Here is a 23,306-nt window from a genome sequence, read left to right as displayed (position 1 = left end):
GCTTTATTAAATAAAGTCATCATGTTCACTCCACGCGCTGCGTATTGGTCCGCTTCTTCAGACGATCGTGACAGAAAAACCCACCATAAAAGGACCAAGCAGCGCGTCCAGGAGCAAAGGGTCTGGACATGGATGGAACTGTTGGACGGTAAAGGGTCCTGGACTTGGGAGGAGATCCTGGATGGTATGGATCGCCGACCATGGAACGAGACGGTGGAGAGGCGACGGCGAGAGGAGCAACGGCATCGGCAGGGCCATCGTCGGAAGGACGAGAGGCAACCCCAAAAAGTTTTTGGGGGGGGGCACATGGCTTGGGCGACTGAGCAGCAGGAGGCTGCCACAAGGCAGATTCAGAAGGCTACCAGGTTAAGGGGGCTGACGGAGGCAGAGAAGGGACGGATTCAGGAGGCTACCAGGTTAAGGGGGCTACTGGGAAAAGCAGGGAAGGAAGGTGTAGAGGCACGGCGAGAGGTACTGGGGTGTGTAACCAGTCCGGTCCGGCCCGTTCCTAATCCCGAGGTACAGCCAGTAGTGTGTGTCCCCAGTACGGTACGGCCTGTTCCGGCCCCTCGCACTAAGTGTACGGTGCGCGTCGCCAGCCCAGCCCGGCCTGTTCCTGAGCCTCATACGAAGCCTACGGTGCGCGTCGCCAGCCCAGCCCGGCCTGTTCCGGCCACTCGCACCAGGGATACGGTGCGCTTCGCCAGCCCGGCCCGGCCTGTTCCGGCCACTCGCACCAGGGATACGGTGCGCGTCGCCAGCTCAGCCCGGCCTGTTCCTACTCCACGCACCAGGGATACGGTGCGCTTCGCCAGCCCGGCCCGGCCTGTTCCGGCCACTCGCACCAGGGATACGGTGCGCGTCGCCAGCCCAGCCCGGCCTGTTCCTACTCCACGCACCAGGGATACGGTGCGCTTCGCCAGCCCGGCCCGGCCTGTTCCGGCCTCTCGCACCAGAGATACGGTGCGCGTCGCCAGCCCAGCCCGGCCTGTTCCTGCTCTCCGCACTAGGCCTTATGTGCGTCCCCAGGGTCCAGCATGCCCTGTTGCTGCTCTCCGCACTAGGCCTTATGTGCGTCCCCAGGGCCAAGCATGCCCTGTTGCTTCTCCCCGCACTAGCCCTGAGATGCGTGTCCTCAGCCCGGTACCTCCAGTTCCGGCACCACGCATCAGGCCTACGGTGCGTCCCCAGGGCCAAGCATGCCCTGTTGCTTCTCCCCGCACTAGCCCTGAGATGCGTGTCCTCAGCCCGGTACCTCCTGTTCCGGCACCACGCACCAGGCCTACGATGCGCCTCAGACGGCCAGAGTCTGCCGTCTGCCCAACGGGGCCTGAACTGTCCGTCTGCCCAACGCCGTCTGAACTGCCCGTCTGCCCAACGCTGTCTGAACTGCCCGTCTGCCCAACGCCGTCTGAACTGTCCGTCTGCCAAGCGCCGCAGGAACTGCCCGTCTGTACTGAGCCTGCAAAGCCGCCCGTCTGCCATGAGCCTTCAGAGCCGTCCGCCAGATCGGAGCCGCTAGAGCTCTCCGCCAGACAGGAGCAGCCAGAGCCTTCCGCCAGACAGGATCAGCCAGAGCCTTCCGCCAGACAGGAGCAGCCAGAGCCTTCCGCCAGACAGGATCAGCCAGAGCCTTCCGCCAGACAGGATCAGCCAGAGCCTTCCGCCAGACAGGATCAGCCAGAGCCTTCCGCCAGACAGGATCAGCCAGAGCCTTCCGCCAGACAGGATCAGCCAGAGCCTTCCGCCAGACAGGATCAGCCAGAGCCTTCTGCCAGACAGGATCAGCCAGAGCCTTCCGCCAGCCAGGATCCGCCAGAGCCGTCCAGCCAGGATCCGCCAGAGCCAGCCAGCCAGGATCCGCCATTCAGTCCGGTGCTGCCCCTCAGGCCGGTGCTGCCCCTTAGTCAGGTACTGTCCCTTAGTCCGGTGCTGCCCCTTAGTCCGGTGCTGCCCCTTAGTCCGGTGCCGCCCCTTAATCCAGTGGGGTTTAGTTGGGGGGTGGTCAGGTGGAGGGGGCTACGGAAGCGGATAGTGACTAAGGTGGGGTGGGGACCACGACCTGGGCCAGAGCCGCCACCATGGACAGACGCCCACCCAGACCCTCCCCTAGACTGTATGCTGGTGCGCCCGGAGTGCGCACCTTTAGGGGGGGGTACTGTGACACTCTGGCTCCATGGACTTTGATTATTGAGCCAGGGTTGTTCATTTTCATTGTTTGGGTGTATTTCTATGTTGGGGTTTCTAGTTGTTCATTTCTATGTTGGGTGATTGTGTTTGATTAGTCATATGACTCCCAATCGGAGGTAACGAGTGTCAGCAGTTCGGCTCGTTATCTCTGATTGGGAGCCATATTTAAACTGTGTGGTTTCTCCTTGGTTGGTGGGTTTTTGTTCCATGTTTCTGTCAGTGTTACAGAGGACTTCACTATCGTCATTTGTTGTTTTTTGTGGTTGCTTTATTAAATAAAGTCATCATGTTCACTCCACGCGCTGCGTATTGGTCCGCTTCTTCAGACGATCGTGACAATATTTCGATGTTCAAATGTGGGTGGGATTAAATGTGGAATGCCTGGTCAAGTGCACAGCCAACACTTCCTGTCCTTTCAAAGTAGGGGGTCACCCTTCTAACTCCATCTATGAATCTATTATCTATGAATTAATTGATTAATAGCTTCCCATACCGTGCCACAGTACCAAGATAAGGTAAGATTTCTCAATTTCTGCATAAGATTTAGTGTGTATTGACTTATTAATGAACTGCTGTTACAGGCCTCCTGTAGCTCAGTTGGTAGAGCATGGCGCTTGCAACGCCAGGGTTGTGGGTTCGATTCCCACGGGGGGCCAGTATGAAAAATGTATGCACTCACTTACTGTAAGTCGCTCTGGATAAGAGCGTCTGCTAAATGACTAAAATGTAAATGTTACTGTAAATGGTTAGCTGACTGATATGTCCTATATACTAGTGGTGTGCGGGTCAGCTGTTTGTTCCAAACGTTGTAAGGAAAAAGAAAACTGTGAAAACGACCCAACGTGTTTCTGATAACATTTCAGCATTGCATTCCCTCATGATGCAGAAATAAATAAATCATATTCCTCCACTCCTGTTCCCAAGTCCAAATTTTGCCTACATTTGGTGTATCATTTTACTGCAAGAAATGCTTAATTCTGCAGGAGTTATTATTAAGGATATAGTCCTATTCGCACGGGACTAGTATTACTAGAGAACGTTGGTTATGTATTTATTACCACAGAATGTCCGTTATTCCAGATGACGATTCGGACGGGATTCGTCTTTTCCAAACTGCCCCCTGTAATTATTTATTTAAAACAGTTATGACGGAACCCTAGACGTTTTTTTCTAGGCGTGAACATATTTCAACAAGTCCAGGCGATAACAGGCTACACTGATAACTCGAGTTTGGTTCCCAAGTTTCTAAACCATACCAAACCATCTTTGTCGCCATAATATTTGAATTGAGGAAGTGTGATCATAATCATTTGGATATTTTAGCGATTCGCAGTAGAATACGTCCCAAAATGCCCCCATTCTTCAGATATGAGCTAAACAGCTAACTTGCACTTGATACGCGTTTTTAGGCTATGGATGATAAAGTGAACTTGTTCCAAACGTTTAGTTCAGTTGTATGCTGCTTTGCGATCTATTAACAGCAAGGTTGCATTAAATAGGCGCAATATGCATTTATTGATGCATTTGGCCATGTTCAATTCATTCGCACAAAACGTATTTAACAAAAGCATTCACTGTGAAAGTTGACACATGTAGGCCCTTCATAGGCTATGTGCAGCACTCTGTTCAATTTATCGAATCAGTTATTGTTTTCTTGCTCAAACCACGAGCAAAACCTGTCAAACTCAGACATTTCTCTCAAAACACAGGCATGTCGATTCGCACAGGACTAGTATTATCAGAGGACTTTGGAGTTTGCCAGAAATCAGTAGGTTATTCTGGTTAGTCAATGTCCAGATTTCAGTTTCCGTTTAACCCATCTAAACAGTAGGCTAAAGTTCCGTTGACATGAATGTATAGGCCTATTTGAAGTCCCGTCTTGTGACTGTCAAATTTGTATAAAGCCTCACAATCATCACACATAACATAGCCGGCACTGCTATCACTCTTTTACCACTTCACCAAATCTTCTCCAAACATTACATTTCTGGCCCTCCCTTCTCGTTATTTCCAACTCTCCTTTCGCAGCTTTTGTCTTATTGAATGAAACTTCGACTATGTCCTTTTTGCCTCCATGGATTGACGTTAACTTTTTCTGCCTGGTCCCAAAAGCATTATTTGGCGGTTGGCTGTGTAGGCTATTGGGCCCCTGTACAGTTAAGCCCTAAAGTTTAGGCTAATGCATTAATACCAGATAGCCTTAAATAATTTAAGAAAAACCTCAATGTAGCCTATATACAGTGGGGGAAAAAAGTATTTAGTCAGCCACCAATTGTGCAAGTTCTCCCACTTAAAAAGATGAGAGAGGCCTGTAATTTTCATCATAGGTACACGTCAACTATGACAGACAAAATGAGAAGAAAAAAAATGCAGAAAATCACATTGTAGGATTTTTAATGAATATATTTGCAAATTATGGTGGAAAATAAGTATTTGGTCACCTACAAACAAGCAAGATTTCTAGCTCTCACAGACCTGTAACTTCTTCTTTAAGAGGCTTCTCTGTCCTCCACTCGTTACCTGTATTAATGGCACCTGTTTGAACTTGTTATCAGTATAAAAGACACCTGTCCACAACCTCAAACAGTCACACTCCAAACTCCACTATGGCCAAGACCAAAGAGCTGTCAAAGGACACCAGAAACAAAATTGTAGACCTGCACCAGGCTGGGAAGACTGAATCTGCAATAGGTAAGCAGCTTGGTTTGAAGAAATCAACTGTGGGAGCAATTATTAGGAAATGGAAGACATACAAGACCACTGATAATCTCCCTCGATCTGGGGCTCCACGCAAGATCTCACCCCGTGGGGTCAAAATGATCACAAGAACGGTGAGCAAAAATCCCAGAACCACACGGGGGGACCTAGTGAATGACTTGCAGAGAGCTGGGACCAAAGTAACAAAGCCTACCATCAGTAACACACTACGCCGCCAGGGACTCAAATCCTGCAGTGCCAGACGTATCCCCCTGCTTAAGCCAGTACATGTCCAGGCCCGTCTGAAGTTTGCTAGAGTGCATTTGGATGATCCAGAAGAGGATTGGGAGAATGTCAAATGGTCAGATGAAACCAAAATAGAACTTTTTGGTAAAAACTCAACTCGTCGTGTTTGGAGGACAAAGAATGCTGAGTTGCATCCAAAGAACACCATACCTACTGTGAAGCATGGGGGTGGAAACATCATGCTTTGGGGCTGTTTTTCTGCAAAGGGACCAGGACGACTGATCTGTGTAAAGGAAAGAATGAATGGGGCCATGTATCGTGAGATTTTGAGTGAAAACCTCCTTCCATCAGCAAGGGCATTGAAGATGAAACGTGGCTGGGTCTTTCAGCATGACAATGATCCCAAACACACCGCCCGAGCAACGAAGGAGTGGCTTCGTAAGAAGCATTTCAAGGTCCTGGAGTGGCCTAGCCAGTCTCCAGATCTCAACCCCATAGAAAATCTTTGGAGGGAGTTGAAAGTCTGTGTTGCCCAGCGACAGCCCCAAAACATCACTGCTCTAGAGGAGATCTGCATGGAGGAATGGGCCAAAATACCAGCAACAGTGTGTGAAAACCTTGTGAAGACTTACAGAAAACGTTTGAACTGTGTCATTGCCAACAAAGGGTATATAACAAAGTATTGAGAAACTTTTGTTATTGACCAAATACTTATTTTCCACCATAATCTGCAAATAAATTCATAAAAAATCCTACAATGTGATTTTCTGGATTATTTTTTCTCATTTTGTCTGTCATAGTTGACGTGTACCTATGATGAAAATTACAGGCCTCTCTCATCTTTTTAAGTGGGACAACTTGCACAATTGGTGGCTGACTAACTACTTTTTTTCCCCACTGTAAATTGCACAATAGTTATATATTGATGGATTTTTTAAAGGTATTGTTTCAACCTGCCCACCACCCACCCGCCCTTCAGCCATAGAATATTTAATGATCCTAAACCCGTCTGCCCCGCGAATATAACCGAGGGGACTGCAGGAATCAGGCCTTCATGGTCGAATTGCAGCAAAGAAACCACTACTAAAGGACACCAATAAGAAGAAGAGACTTGCTTGGGCCAAGAAACACGAGCAATGGACATTAGACCGGTGGAAATCTGTCCTTTGGTTTGATGAGTCCAAATTTGAGATTTTTGGTTCCAAGCGCTGTGTCTTTGTGAGACGCATAGTAAGTGAACGGATGATCTCCGCATGTATGGTTCCCACCGTGAAGCATGGAGGAGGAGGTGTGATGGTGTGGGGGGTGCTTTGCTGGTGACATTGTCTGTGATTTATTTAGAATTCAAGGCACACTTAACCAGCATGGCTACCACAGTGTTCTGCAGCGATACGCCATCCCATCTGGTTTGCGCTTAGTGGGACTATAATTTGTTCAAATCAAACTAAAATGTATTTGTCACGTACGTGTTTAGCAGATGTTATAGCGGGTGTAGCGAAATGCTTGTGCTTCTAGCTCCGACAGTGCAGTAATATCTAACAAGTAATATCTAACAATTTCACAACATATACCCAATACACACAAAACTAGTAAGGAATGGGATTTAAGAATATATACATATATGGACAAGCAATGACAGAGCGGCATGGACTAAGATACAATAGAATAGAATGCAGTATATACATATGAGATGAGTAGTGCAAGATATGTAAACATTTTAAAGTGACTAGTGTTCCATTTCTTAAAGTGGCCAGTGATTTCAATAGGCAGCAGCAGCCTCTAATGTGCTAGTGATGGCTATTTAACAGTCTGATGGCCTTGAGATAAAAGCCGTTTTTCATTCTCTCGGTCCCAGCTTTGATGCACCTGTACTGACCTCGCCTTCTGGATGATAGCGGGGTGAACAGGCAGTGGCTCGGGTGGTTGATGTCCTTGATGATCTTTTTGGCCTTCCTGTGACATCGGGTGTTGTATGTGTCTTGGAGGGCGGGTAGTTTGCCCCCGGTAATGTGTTCGGCAGACCGCACCACCCTCTGGAGAGCCCTGCGGTTGTGGGCGGTGCAGTTGCCATACCAGGCGGTGGTACAGCCCGACAGGATGCTCTCAATTGTGCATCTGTAAAAGTTTGTGAGGGTTTTAGGTGCTAGGCCAAATTTATTCAGCCTCCTGAGGTTGAAGAGGCTCTGTTGCGCCTTCTTCACCACACTGTCTGCGTGGGTGGACCATTTCAGTTTTGTCGGTGATGTGTACGCCAAGGAACTTGAAGCTTTCCACCTTCTCCACTGCGGTCCCGTCAATGTGGATATGGGGGTGCACCCTCTGCTGTTTCCTGAAGTCCACGATCATCTCCTTTGTTTTGTTGATGTTGAGTGAGAGGTTATTTTCCTGGCACCACACTCCCAGAGCCCTCACCTCCTCCCTGTAGGCGTTTTCGTCATTGTTGGTAATCAAGCCTACTACTGTTGTGTCGTCTGCAAACTTGATGATTGAGTTGGAAGCGTGCTTGGCCACGCAGTCATGGGTGAACAGGGAGTACAGGAGGGGGCTGAGCACGCACCCTTGTGGGGCCCCAGTGTTGAGGATCAGCGAAGTGGAGATGTTGTTTCCTACCTTCACCACATGGGGGCGGCCCGTCAGGAAGTCCAGGACCCAGTTGCACAGGGCGGGGTTCAGACCCAGGGCCTCGAGCTTAATGATGAGCTTGGAGGGTACTATGGTGTTGAATGCTGAGCTATAGTCAATGAACAGCATTCTTACATAGGTATTCCTCTTGTCCAGATGGGATAGGGCAGTGTGCTGTGTGATGGCGATTGCATCGTCTGTGGATCTATTGGGGCGGTAAGCAAATTGAAGTGGGTCTAGGGTGAGAGGTAAGGTAGAGGTGATATGATCCTTGACTAGTTTCTCAAAGCACTTCATGATGACAGAGGTGAGTGCTACAGGGCGATAGTCATTTAGTTCAGTTACCTTTGCTTTCTTGGGTACAGGAACAATGGTGGCCATCTTGAAGCATGTGGGTACAGCAGGCTGGGAAAGGGAGAGATTGAATATGTCCATAAACACACCAGCCAGCTGGTCTGCACATGCTCTGAGGACGCGGCTAGGGATGCTGTCTGAGCCGGCAGCCTTGCGGGGGTTAACATGCTTAAATGTCTTAATCACGTCGGCCATGGAGAAGGAGAGGCCACAGTCCTTGGTAGTGGGCCTCGTCAGTGACACTGTGTTATCCTCAAAGTGCGCGAATAAGGTGTTTAGCTTGTCTGGAAGCGAGACGTCGTGTCGGCGACGTGGCTGGTTTTCCTTTTGTAGTCTGTGATTGTCTGTAGACCCTGCCACATACGTCTCGTGTCTGAGCCGTTGAATTACGACTCCACTTTGTCTCTATACTGATGTTTTGCCAGTTTAATTGCCTTGCGGAGTGAGTAGCTACACTGTTTGTATTCTGCCATATTCCCAGTCACCTTGCCATGGTTGAATGCGGTGGTTCGCGCTTTCAGATTTGCGCGAATGCTGCCATCTATCCACGGTTTCTGGTTAGGGTAGGTTTTAATAGTCACAGTGGGCACAACATCACCTATACACTTCCTGATAAACTCAGTTTTTCAACAGGACAATGACCCAAAACACACCTCCAGGCTGTGTAAGGGCTATTTGACCAAGAAGGAGAGTGATGGAGTGCTGCATTAGATGACCTGGCCTCCACAATCACCCTACCTCAACCCAATTGAGATGGTTTGGGATGAGTTGGACCGCAGAGTGAAGGAAAAGCAGCCAACAAGTGCTCAGCATATGTGGGAACTCCTTCAACACTGTTGGAAAAGTATTCCAGGTGAAGCTGGTTGAGAGAATGCTAAGGGTGTGCAAAGCTGTCATCAATGCAAAGGGTGGCTACTTTGAAGAATCTCAAATATAAAATATATTTGGATTTGTTTAACACTTTTTTGGTTACTACATGATTCCATATGTGTTATTTCATAGTTTTGATGTCTATACTATTATTCTACAATGTAGAAAATAGTAAAAATAAAGAAAAACCCTTGAAGGAGTAGGTGTGTCCACTGGTACTGTAGATGTTTTGTTGTTGGTAAGAGTTATGGTCTCATTGTGCCTATCTAGACTCTTATTCCTGTAACTACACATGTGAAGCTGCAAGAAGATGTTGACCCTGATGTCACACATTGGCCCCTTTTATTTATAGAAAGACCCAAAAGCAGGTGAGCTCGTTCTACTCTTTTTGGCCATATTCTGGTGTTTTGTGGTGGAAAACGGAGCGGGTCGAGCATAACACGTCAACACTGTTACCCATAGATAGACAGGCATTCAATTGCCCCTCCCTGTTGCAGACAACAAGCTTCCATTCCCCCTGTCACAAGGGGATTCATGGCTGATTTAATCGTCTACCCAGTTACGGTCAACCATGTTACTTTATTTTGTACTTACAGTACTTTAGTCATTTTTTTATTCAACCTTGAGATAGGAAACTTGTTTTTTATTAAGTTGAACGTACTCTTTTAACAGAATGTTAAAATTAGGTGAAATACATATTTATTTATTTTACCAAGTTACACTACTCAAAAGGGACTCATTTAGATGTTCCTGTGTTTTATTTATATTTCCACACTATGAGGTTGAAAGAATATTGTGAAATTGTGAAAATTATGATAATGCCCTTTTAGTGTAAGAAGTGTTTAAATTGCCCTTCTGAAATTTCTGCATGTTTTGGTGGGATGGAGTTTTGGCCTGCCTGCTGACATCACCAGGCGGTAAATTAGTTAATACAGTCGTGGTCAAAAGTTTTGAGAATGACACAAATACAAATTTTCACAAAGTCTGCTGCCTCAGTTTTGATGATGGCAATTTGCAAATACTCCAGAATGTCATGAAGAGTGATCAGATGAATTGCAATTAATTGCAAAGTCCTTCTTTGCCATGAAAATGAACTTAATCCCCCAAAAACATTTCCACTGCATTTCAGCCCTGCCACAAAAGGACCGGTGATTCTCTCATTAACACAGGTGAGAGTGTTGACGAGGACAAGGCTGGAGATCACTCTGTCATGCTGATTGAGTTTGAATAACAGACTGGAAGCTTTAAAAGGAGGGTGGTGCTTGAAATCATTGTTCTTCCTCTGTTAACCATGGTTACCTGCAAGGAAACACGTACCGTCATCATTGCTTTGCACAAAAAGGGCTTCACAGGCAAGGATATTGCTGCTAGTAAGATAGCACCTAAATCAACCATTTATCGGATCAACAAGAACTTCAAGGAGAGAGGTTCAATTGTTTTGAAGAAGGCGTCAGGGCGCCCAAGAAAGTCCAGCAAGCGCCAAGACCGTCTCCTAAAGTTGATTCAGCTGCGGGATCGGGGCACCACCAGTGAAGAGCTTGCTCAGGATTGGCAGCAGGCAGGTGTGAGTGCATAAGAAGGGCAGCAAAGAAGCAACTTCTCTCCAGGAAAAACATCAGGGACAGACTGATATTCTGCAAAATGTACAGGGATTGGACAGCTGAGGACTAGGGTAAAGTCATTTTCTCTGATGAATCCCCTTTCCGATTGTTTGAGGCATCCAGAAAACACCTTGTCCGGAGAAGACAAGGTGAGCGCTACCATCAGTCCTGTGTCATGCCAACAGTAAAGCATCCTGAGACCATTCATGTGTGGAGTTGCTTCTCAGCCAAGGAAGTGGGCTCACTCACAATTTTGCCTAAGAACACAGCCATGAATAAAGAATGGTACCAACACATCCTCCGAGAGCAACTTCTCTCAACCATCCAAGAACAGTTTGGTGACGACCAATGCCTTTTCCAGCATGATGGAGGACCTTGCCATGAAGCAAAAGTGATAACTAAGTAGCTCGGGGAACAAAACATTGAAGTTTTGGGTCCATGGCCAGGAAACTCCCCAGACCTTAATCCCATTGAGAACTTGTGGTCGATCCTCAAGAGGCGGGTGGACAAACAAAAACCCACAAATTCTGACAAAGTACGGATTGCAGAGGTCTTGAAAAAGTATTGACTCTTTGCATAAACTTAATGTAATTGTAAATAAAAGCCTTTGACACTTATGGAGTGCTTGTAATTATACTTCAGTATACCGTAGTAACATCTGACAAAAATATCTCATAACACTGAAGCAGCGAACTTTGTGAAGACCAATACTTGTGTCATTCTCAAAACTTTTGACCACGACTGTAGACCAATAAGAAAGAGTTCCAAACCTCTCTGCCAATAACAGCTGGTTTTCCCCTCCCCACTCAGACCACTGCCAGACAGTCCTAGCAACATTTTTGTTTGAGAAATTGCTCTTTGCTAAGCTATTTTTGTTTCTTTTTGACCATTTTAATTGAAAATAATCACAGTAAGATACTTAATTGTTACCCAGAAATGATTTGATATTGAGATAAAAACGGCTGCATTGGACTTTTAAGCCTACACTAAAACATGCTTTTAATGGTGATCCTCTATTGAGAATGATTTTTAATCCAGGACTAGGCTCAATCTGGGTCTGGGAAACTGGCCCAATATTACATAGCCTAAATAGGCCTATTATTGACGTATGTTGTTGTCTGTGTAGCTATGACTACCTGAGTGATGACGATGACCGTCGGAGCATCGACAGCAGCACAAGTGATGACAGTGTCCCTGAGCACCCCTACGTCCCGCTGGTGACCGACGAGGAGAGCTGGGCCAACAAATGCCGCAAGATGGAGCAGAGGTTCAAGATTGTCTATGCTCAGAAGGTGGGTGGCCATTTTATATCTTTGTAGATCCCCACAGTAAGCCTATGAGTGGCACTCAAGTACAAGGGACAAGATAGTCATTGTTGGGTGTCTTTCTTCTAGTACTGTAATAACTATTCACAGCTCACTTGCTCCCTAGGGAAGGTTGCTCCTAGGTTTACACTAGGTCATAGGTGTATCATTGTACACTAGCCCTTGGTGTATACTCACACACTAGGCACTGGGTCTATATTGTGGTGTATACACGTGCCCAGGCATGCCCCAAATGACTGTTACCTCAGAGATCAGGGCTGAAAAAGAGGACTGAGCACGCCCCCATTCTCATCGACGGGGCTGTAGTGGAACAGGTTGAGAGCTTCAAGTTCCTTGGTGTCCACATCACCAACGAACTATCATGGTCCAAACACACCAAGACAGTCGTGAAGAGGGCACGACAAAGCCTATTCCCCCTCAGGAGACTGAAAAGATTTGGCATGGGTCCTCAGATCCTCAAAAACTTCTACAGCTGCACCATCGAGAGCATTCTTACTGGTTGCATCACCGCCTGGTATGGCAACTGCTTGGCCTCCGACCGCAAGGCACTACAGAGGGTAGTGCGTACGGCCCAGTACATCACTGGGGCCAAGCTTCCTGCCATCCAGGACCTCTATACCAGGCGGTGTCAGAGGAAAGCCCTCAAAATTGTCAAAGACTCCAGCCACCCTAGTCATAGACTGTTCTCTCTGCTACCGCACGGCAAGCGGTACCGGAGTGCCAAGTCTAGGTCCAAAAGACTTCTCAACAGCTTCTACCCCCAAGCCATAAGACTCCTGAACAGCTAATCATGGCTACCCGGACTATTTGCACTGCCCCCCCCCACCCCATCCTTTTACGCTGCTGCTACTCTGTTAATTATTTATGCATAGTCACTTTAACTCTGCCCACATGTACATATTACTTCAACTACCTCAACTAGCCGGTGCCCCCGCACATTGACTCTGCACCGGTACCCCCCTGTATATATAGCCTCCCTACTGTTATTTTATTTTACTTCTGCTTTTTTTTTCTCAACACTTTTTTTGTTGTTGTTTTATTTTTACTTTTTTGTTAAAAATAAATGCACTGTTGGTTAAGGGCTGTAAGTAAGCATTTCACTGTAATGTCTGCACCTGTTGTATTCGGCGCATGTGGCCAATACAATTTGATTTGATTTGATTTGAATGTTATTGCACAGTTTGTTCTTATGAAGATGCTGCTCCTGCCCAACAAAAACTTGAAATGCCTCATCTGCAAGAGATAATGTGGCTCACAAATTGCGCTCTGTACTCTATCATAGGACTCATTGATAGGACAGAAGTAGACGGAAGGCATCATTGGATATGTGTAGCTGGGTCATAGGGCACACCGTAGCAAAACGTAAAAAAAAAGAAAAAAAAAAAGTTTCTCCCCATTTTACTCAATTTCAGACCGTTTTCTTCCATTTAGCACCTATTAAAAACAGCCCTGATGTGTGCTTGTCTCCAGGGCTATCTGGAGGAGCTGGTGCGTCTGCGGGAATCCCAGTTGACGAACGTGGAGACGGAGAACAAGGAGCTGAACGCGAGGCTGGTGGAGCTGGAGGAGCAGAGCCAGCAGGAGAAGAGGGAGCTGGAGGCCATCGTACTGGAGCTGCAGGAGCAGCTGTGAGTGGCTACACACATACATGCAACGTACAGTGAGGGAAAAAAGTATTTGATCCCCTGCTGATTTTGTACGTTTGCCCACTGACAAAGACATGATCAGTCTATAATTTGAATGGTAGGTTTATTTGAACAGTGAGAGACAGAATAACAACAACAAAATCCAGAAAAACGCATGTCAAAAATGTTATAAATTGATTTGCATTTTAATGAGGGAAATAAGTATTTGACCCCTCTGCAAAACATGACTTAGTACTTGGTGGCAAAACCCTTGTTGGCAATCACAGAGGTCAGACGTTTCTTGTAGTTGGCCACCAGGTTTGCACACATCTCAGGAGGGATTTTGTTCCACTCCACTTTGCAGATCTTCTCCAAGTCATTAAGGTTTCGAGGCTGACGTTTGGCAACTCGAACCTTCAGCTCCCTCCACAGATTTTCTATGGGATTAAGGTCTGTAGACTGGCTAGGCCACTCCAGGACCTTAATGTGCTTCTTCTTGAGCCACTCCTTTGTTGCCTTGGCCGTGTGTTTTGGGTCATTGTCATGCTGGAATACCCATCCACGACCCATTTCCAATGCCCTGGCTGAGGGAAGGAGGTTCTCACCCAAGATTTGACGGTACATGGCCCCGTCCATTGTCCCTTTGATGCGGTGAAGTTGTCCTGTCCACTTAGCAGAAAAACACCCCCAAAGCATAATGTTTCCACCTCCATGTTTGACGGTGGGGATGGTGTTCTTGGGATCATAGGCAGCATTCCTCCTCCTCCAAACAGGGTGAGTTGAGTTGATGCCAAAGAGCTCGATTTTGGTCTCATCTGACCACAGCACTTTCACCCAGTTCTCCTCTGAATCATTCAGATGTTCATTGGCAAACTTCAGACGGCCCTGTATATGTGCTTTCTTGAGCAGGGGGACCTTGCCGGCACTGCAGGATTTCAGTCCTTCACGGCGTAGTGTGTTACCAATTGTTTTCTTGGTGACTATGGTCCCAGCTGCCTTGGGATCATTGACAAGATCCTCCCGTGTAGTTCTGGGCTGATTCCTCACCGTTCTCATGATCATTGCAACTCCACGAGGTGAGATCTTGCATGGAGCCCCAGGCCGAGGGAGATTGAGAGTTATTTTGTGTTTCTTCCATTTGCGAATAATCGCACCAACTGTTGTCACCTTCTCACCAAGCTGCTTGGCGATGGTCTTGTAGCCCATTCCAGCCTTGTGTAGGTCTACAATCTTGTCCCTGACATCCTTGGAGAGCTCTTTGGTCTTGGCCATGGTGGAGAGTTTGGAATCTTATTGATTGATTGCTTCTGTGGACAGGTGTCTTTTATACAGGTAACAAGCTGAGATTAGGAGCACTCCCTTTAAGAGTGTGCTCCTAATCTCAGCTCGTTACCTGTATAAAAGACACCTGGGAGCCAGAAATCTTTCTGATTGAGAGGGGGTCAAATACTTATTTCCCTCATTAAAATGCAAATCAATTTATAACATTTTCGACATGCGTTTTTCTGTATTTTTTTGTTGTTATTCTGTCTCTCACTGTTCAAATAAACCTACCATTAAAATTATAGACTGATCATTTCTTTATCAGTGGGCAAACGTACAAAATCAGAAGGGGATCAAATATTTTTTCCCCCTCACTGTACATGTAGACAAACAAACACACATACACACACACACACACAATACACACAACTACAGAGACACATACAGGTACCCAGCTAACAACAAACGTTACCACAACTTTAGAGAACGTTCCCATAAGAGTCTCATTAGGTAATGAACTAACATTTTCATAAAAATGTTCCTGTGATGTGCAAGGAATGTTTCCAAGAGACCATTCCCTTAAAGTCATATAGAACTTGGATACCATGTTCTCATAACGTAAGATATTCATGTTCTAGACACGTTTCATAGAAACGTTGCAAGAACACTCGTGTCCAATTTTCTGTTGGTTAGGAGAATATTCCATCAACGTCCCACCAAACATACACAGAACATGGTTGCCATGTTCTCAGAACATACACTCTTAGAAAAAAGGTGCTGTCTAGAACCTAAAAGGGCTCTTCAGCTGTCCCCATAGGAGAACCCTTTGAAGAACCCTTGTTGGTTCCAGGTAGAACCCTTTTGGTTCCAAGTAGAACCCTTTGGGTTTCATATAGAACCCTTTCCACAGAGAGTTCTACATGGAACCCAAAATGGTTCTACCTTGAACCAAAAAGGCTTACGCTATGGGGACAGCTGGAAAAACCCTATTATAACCCTTTTTTCTAAGAGTGTAAGATATTAGTGTTCTAGGCACGTTTCATGGGAACGTTCCAAGAACATTCATGTGTCCAGTTTTCTGAGTGTTAGAAGAATATTCCATCAACGTCCCACCAAACATACACAGAACATGGTTGACATGTTCTCAGAACATAAGATATTAATGTTCTAGACACGTTTCATGGGATCGTTGCAGGAACATTTCTGGGTAGAGCAGCTTTAATATTGCAGATAGATTGTATCTTCCATCAATGTAATTGTCTGCATCATTTCCATTCCCCCATATATATTTTTTGGTAAATATGTACACTACCAGTCAAAAGTTTGGACACACCTACTCATTCAAGGGTTTTTCTTTATTTTTACTATTTTTTACATTGTAGAATAATAGTGAAGACATCAAAACTATGAAATAACACATATGGAATCATGTAGTAACCAAAAAAGTGTTAAACAAATCCAAATATATTTTATATTTAAGATTCTTCAAATAGCCACCCTTTCCCTTGATGACAGCTTTGCACACTCTTGGCATTCTCTCAACCAGCTTCACCTGGAATGCTTTTCCAACAGTCTTGAAGGAGTTCCCACATATGCTGAGCACTTGTTGGCTGCTTTTCCTTCACTCTGCCGTCCGACTCATCCCAAACCATCTCAATTGGGTTGAGGTCGGGGGATTGTGGAGGCCAGGTCATCTGATGCAGCACTCCATCACTCTCCTTCTTGGTCAAATAGCCCTTACACAGCCTGGAGGTGTGTTGGGCCATTGTCCTGTTGAAAAACAAATGATAGTCCCATTAAGCCCAAACCAGATTGGATGGTGTATCTCTGGAGAATGCTGTGGTAGCCATGCTGGTTAAGTGTGCCTTGAATTCTAAATAAATCACAGACAGTGTCACTAGCAAAGCACCCCCACACCATAACACCTCCTCCTCCATGCTTTACGGTGGGAACTACACATGCGGAGATCATCCGTTCACCCACACCGCGTCTCACAAAGACTCGGCGGTTGGAACCAGAAATCTCTAATTTGGACTCCAGACCAAAGGACAACATTTCCACCGGTCTAATGTCCATTGCTCGTGTTTCTTGGCCCATGCAGGTCTCTTCTTCTTATTGGTGTCCTTTAGTAGTGGTTTCTTTGCATCAATTGACCATGAAGGCCTGGTTCACACAGTCCCCTCTGAACAGTTGATGTTGAGATGTGTCTGTGACTTGAACTCTGTGAAGCATTTATTTGGGCTGCTATCTGAGGCTGGTAACTCTAGTGAATTTATCCTCTGCAGCAGAGTTAACTCTGGATCTTCCATTCCTGTGGCGGTCCTCATGAGAGCCACTTTCATCATAGCGCTTGATGGTTTTTGCGACTGCACTTGAAGAAACATTCAAAGTTTTTGAAATGTTCCGTATTGACTGACCTTCATGTCTTAAAAGTAATGATGGACTGTCGTTTCTCTTTGCTTATTTGAGCTGTTCTTGCCATGATATGGACTTGGTCTTTTACCAAATAGGGCTATCTTCTGTATACGGGGGCTACCTTATCACAACACAAATGATTGGCTCAAACGCATTGAGAAGGAAATTATTTCCACAAATTAACTTTTAAGAAGGCACACCTGTTAATTGAAATGCATTCCAGTTGACTACCTCATGAAGCTTGTTGAGAGAATGCCAAGAATGTTCAAAGCTGGGTGGCTACTTTGAAGAATCTCAAATATAAAATATATTTTGATTTGTTTAACACTTTTTTGGTTACTACATGATTCCATATGTGTTATTTTATAGATTTGATGTCTTCACTATTATTCTACAATGTAGAAAATAGTAAAAATAAAAACCCTTGAATGAGTAGGTGTGTCCACACTTTTGACTGGTACGGTATATACAGTTGAAGTCGGAAGTTTACATACACTTAGGTTGGAGTCATTAAAAGTCGTTTTTCAACCACTCCACAAATTTCTTGTTAACAAACCATAGTTTTGGCAAGTTGGTTAGGAGATCTACTTTGTGCATGACACAAGTAATTTGTCCAACAATTGTTTACAGACAGATTATTTCACTTATAATTCACTGTATCACAATTCCAGTGGGTCAGAAGTTTACATACACTGAGTTGACTGTGCCTTTAAACAGGTTGGAAAATTCCAGCAAATGATGTCATGGTTTAGAAGATTCTGATAGGCTAATTGACATCATTTGAGTCAGTTGGAGGTGTACCTGTGGATGTATTTCAAGGCCTACCTTCAAACTCAGTGTCTCTTTGCTTGACATGGGAAAATCAAAAGAAATCAGCCAAGACCTCAGAAAGAAAAGTGTAGACCTCCACAAGTCTGGTTCATCCTTGGGAGCAATTTCCAAACGCCTGAAGGTACCACGTTCATCTGTACAAACAATAGTACGCAAGTATAAACACCATGGGACCACGCAGCCGTCATACCGCTCAGGAAGGAGATGTGTTCTGTCTCCTAGAAATGAACGTACTTTGGTGCGAAAAGTGCAAATCAATCCCAGAACAACAGCAAAGGACCTTATGAAGATGCTGGAGGAAACAGGTACAAAAGTATCTATATCCACAGTAAAATAAGTCCTATATCGACATAACCTGAAAGGCTGCTCAGCAAGGAAGAAGCCACTGCTCCAAAACCGCCATAAAAATCCCAGACTACGGTTTGCATGTCCTCTGGTCTGATGAAACAAAAATAGAACTGTTTGGCCATAATGACCATCGTTATGTTTGGAGGAAAAAGGGGGTCTCTTGCAAGTCAAAGAACACCATCCCAACCGTAAAGCACGGGGGTGGCAGCATCATGCTGTGGGGGTGCTTTGTTGCAGGAGGGACTGGTGCAATTCACAAAATAGATGGCATCATGAGGAAGGAAAAATATGTGGATATATTGAAGCAACATCAAGACATCAGTCAGGAAGTTAAAGCTTGGTCGCAAATGGGTCTTCCAAATGGACAATGACCCCAAGCATACTTCCAAAGTTGTGGCAAAATGGCTTAAGGACAACAAAGTTAAGGTATTGGAGTGGCCATTACAAAGCCCTGACCTCAACCCTATAGAAAATGTGTGGGTAGAACTGAAAAAGCATGTGCGAGCAAGGAGGCCTACAAACCTGACTCAGTTACACCAGCTCTGTCAGGAGGAATGGGCCAAAATTCACCCAACTTATTGTGGGAAGCTTGTGGAAGGCTACCCGAAACGTTTGACCCAAGTTAAACAATTTAAAGGCAATGCTACCAAATACTAAATTGAGTGTATGCAAACTTCTGACCCACTGGGAATGTGATGAAAGAAATAGAACCTGAAATAAATCATTCTCTCTACTATTATTCTGACATTTCACATTCTTAAAATAAAGTGGTGATTCTAACTGACCTAAGACAGGGAATTTTTACTAGGATTAAAGGTCAGGAATTGTGAAAAACTGAGTTTAAATATATTTGGCTAAGGTGTATGTAAACTTCCGACTTCAACTGTATATATACATATACACTACCATTCAGTTTGGGGTCACTTAGAAATGTCCTTGTTTTCAAAAGAAAATCAATTATTTTGTCCATTTAAATTAACATCAAATTGATCAGAAATACAGTGTAGACATTGTTAATGTTGTAAATGGCAATTGTAGCTGGAATATCTACATAGGCGTACAGAGGCCCATTATCAGCAACCATCAGTCCTGTGTTCCAATGACACGTTGTGTTTGCTAATCCAAGTTAATCTTTTTAAAAGGCTAATTGATCATTAGAAACCCTTTTGCAATTATGTTAGCATATCTGAAAACTGTTGTTCTGATTAAAGAAGCAATAAAACTGGCCTTATTAGTTGAGTATCTGGAGCATCAGCAATTGTGGGTTCGATTACAGGCTCAAAATGGCCAGATTCAAACTCATCAGTCTATTCTTGTTCTGAGAAATGAAGGCTATTCCATGCAAGACATTGCCAAGAAACTGAAGATGTTTCATCTACATAAGTGTAAATGCCTAGGGAGGAGGGGCTAGGGTTTCTTCTAGACAGGGCCTAACTATACTGGCCCAATAAGCACATGCCCTTATTGGGACAGTGTTTAGGGCATTCGTCATTAGTGCTTGTGGCCTGGGTTCGAGACCCGTAAGGGTAGTCACCCTACTCTCACATTATAAGCCATATATGTTAATCTCATTATTTGGCAACACTTACGACACACCTATCCAGGGCCGGTGTTATGGGCGGTCCTTAAGGCGTCAGCTTGCTTCAGTTCGGGTGGCGGCTAGCCGAGGTCGGCTAGGCGAACTGAATGAGTGTGCTTGCCTTAAAAGACCTTTGCTTGAAAAATGGGAACATAGCGGCAATAGTACTGTTCGTTCATTTTGAGACGCCTTAGCCAGTATACACTTCCTCAAAATAGTCAGAATTAATCTAAAATCTGTCATTTATTTTTGCCAAAAAGATCTTAGTGGCGCAATTTTATATATGACTAAGATGTTTCTCAATTAAAAATGTGCATGAAAATGAGTCGTCTCTCATTGAATGTCAACGAAGACTTTATTGAAGAATCCCTACAGTTGACCAATCATGGACAAAGGGGCGTAGACTTCGGCTCCCGAACATCGGCTGGCCTCGAGAAAAAAAGGTGTGTGCCCGAACACCCGAAAAACCCTTACCAAAGTCCAAAACAAAATGTCACAATGTCGTCATAATATATGCACAAACTCTTCCGAACTGTTTTGGCTGGGAAGCATGTGGACGCCTTTAGGGGGCCTGGCCCGCCCTACCGTATCCCCTTGCCTGTCCAAATAAAATATTGAAATACTGATCATTTATTTGACCAAGACGCACGCCGACAGAAAGAAGCATCAATCTCAGATAAAGCATCTGAGCGAGCGAAACAGCGCCCCTCTGTCTCAGTATGTGTAGACCATGTATCTGAAGCTGTCCTGACAGCATCAGATACATGGGCTACATATAGTAAGACAGAGGAGCGCTGTTTTGCTCACTCGGATGCTTTCTCAGGTGAGATAGTTTCAGCACAGAGGAAGAGGAGAAGCGAGAGGGCTCACTCTCGCCAAAATCTGACCAGAATAAGCCCTATGCGTTTCTATGGGCTTAATATGCAGACCTAAGCTTGTCACTTTCCTTCCTGCTTTTGGGACAACGACTCCCATTGTTAGGGTGGAGACATGAGCATCTCATCATTATACTGTATACAGGTCTCTGGTTTCAGCCACTTGCGAATTGGAAAGGAAAGTTGGTGGGTACACAGTGCTGGCTTCCCCTAAAAGTAAATTGATGTTTTGCCAAAATTATATAATTACACCTGTCTAAATAAAATCATTCAATATACTCCACCAGAGAGCATGATTTAGCCACAGAGGATTATTAGCTCACTTTAAAAAAATAGCTGGTCTTTCAAATCGCGTAAGTCTATGCCTATTTGGGAAGCCCGCAATTTGGGCAACCTAGCTGATTATTGAGTATATAATCACCAAGCCAAATATCATGATCTGATGATCCCATATATCCAGTGGAAATGTCATAAAATACCTGAACGCTTTTCCCTTGCACAAAAAACAGCTGTCTGTTCCGAGCTCACTGTTGTGGGAAACTCTGAGGGCCCGGAATAGGCTAGTTGATACAATGTTGCAAGTTCGCTGATTGATTTGATACAATGCTAGCTCAAGTCAAGACAGATAGAAAGGGAGGCAGACAGGCAGAGTAGAGAGATTGTGATTGAAAGAACCTACATTTTCATCAGGATATTCTCTGCTGTTTTTATTTTTCGGCTTTAGGCCTATGTATTTTACTTAGTTGACGATGGAAGTTATACGCTTACTGCTGCATTGGACTATAGGCAAACATTTTTTAGCCTCCAATCGATCAGTGTTTCAATGTGTCCATATGGCAGAGGATGGTGCTCTCGCATTAGTTGAAATGTAACTTTTAGATTTGTGTCATTTTAATTACGATTTTTATGGTTAACCACGTGACAATGATTTTGAGAAATGAAAACGTTATTATTGAAATTAAACTGTTCCACGAAAATGCGAATATGAAAATCATAACTGGCATGCAGATCGGTAGGATAAATTGTAAGCTACCCCAAACTTGAAACTCGCGCACCGCCTATGGTCTTTACTATAACACCCATAAAAAAATGTGTGCAAGCTCAAGCGCGTGCACACATAGGAGGTCCCATGAAAGAAATGTGCCCCCCTATGGAAATCAAATTCCCATCCAACTGATTCGTTATGGCCCCAGCCCTGCACCTATCTGATCTAATACGTTTCTCAATGACAGATGTTTGTTCTACATGGTATGTGGTGTAGAGTTCAAAAAGACGATGGAGTTCTCTTTGAGATGCTCAATTATATAGAATTAATAAATAGGCCTACTGATAATTTGAGGTAGTGGAAATGTGGTCATAATTCATGCTCAAGGGGAAATCATGAGAAACTCATTTTAATTAGATCAGATAGGTGTGTTGTAACTGTTGCCAAATAATGTAATTAACATACTGTATTTTGCTAAGAATGTGTAGGGTGACTTCCTTAGCGGGTTTCAAACCTAGGCCACCAGCACAAGTGACGAACACCCTAACCACTCTCCAAGTAAGGGATATCTCTAAGATGTGCTTATTGGGCCAGTATAGTTAGGCCCTGTCCTGTCCAGAAGAAACCCCTACCCCCTCCTCCCTAGGCACTTGTGTAAATAGGTGGAAGGCTTTAAGCAATAGGGTGAATGCACTTTGAAGTAAATCTCAGGTCTGTTAAAAGTATACTCAAGTATACCTTTATTGATCATAGAGATTCAGGAGTATCATTAAAACATGCCCCACCAACATTAGACAACTATACTGACAGCCCTCAAATTGCTGAAATAAGTAGGCCTAAATCAAATAAATAATGAGAATAGTCAGATTAACCGATACATGAGAAGGATTTAGCAGGAAGATCAGAGTACCAAGAGGTTGTAAATTCAAATCCCAGGTGAGGACATGTTGAATAATTACTGTATAAATTGAACATGCACAATGTAATCATGTATGTCAAAGTGTGTCAAGTATATACACTGAACAAAAATATAAAACACAACAATTTCTAAGAGATACAGTTCATATAAGGAAATCAGTGAATTTAAATAAATTCATTAGGCCCTAATCTATGGATTTCACATGACTGGGAATAGAGATATATGCATCACAGATACCTTAAAAAAAGGTAGGGGTGTGGATCTGAAAACCAGTCAGCATCTGTTGTGACCCCCATTTTCCTCATGCAGTGGCGACACATCTCCTTCGCATAGAGTTGATCAAGCTGTTGATTGTGGCCTGTGGAATGTTGTCCCACTCCTCTTCAATGGCTATGTGATATTGTCGGGAACTGGAACATGCTATCGATCCAGAGCATCCCTAACATGCTCAATGGGTGACATGTCTGGTGAGTATGCAGGCCATGGAAGAACTGGGACATTTTCAGCTTCCAGGAATTGTGTACAGATCCTTGTGACATGGGGCAGTGTATTATCATGCTG

The 23,306-nt window shown here is 44.7% G+C and overlaps 1 protein-coding gene across 1 annotated transcript in view; it reads left to right on the top strand.

The window, feature by feature from the left end:
* Nucleotides 1-23,306, top strand: part of rundc3ab (RUN domain containing 3Ab) — a 52,617-nt gene that overhangs the window by 18,587 nt on the left and 10,724 nt on the right. Inside the window, exons 7-8 of the mRNA XM_084163835.1 lie at nt 11,707-11,872; nt 13,376-13,533. Of these exons, the coding sequence (XP_084019961.1) occupies nt 11,707-11,872; nt 13,376-13,533 (324 nt within the window). The remainder of the gene's footprint in view (nt 1-11,706; nt 11,873-13,375; nt 13,534-23,306) is intronic.

This window comes from Coregonus lavaretus, assembly GCF_964263955.1.
Source record: "Coregonus lavaretus genome assembly, chromosome: 1".
NCBI classification, from domain to species: Eukaryota; Metazoa; Chordata; class Actinopteri; order Salmoniformes; family Salmonidae; genus Coregonus; species Coregonus lavaretus.
Note: the sequence above shows the minus strand (reverse complement) of the source record. Positions and strands in the feature narration are given on the sequence as shown.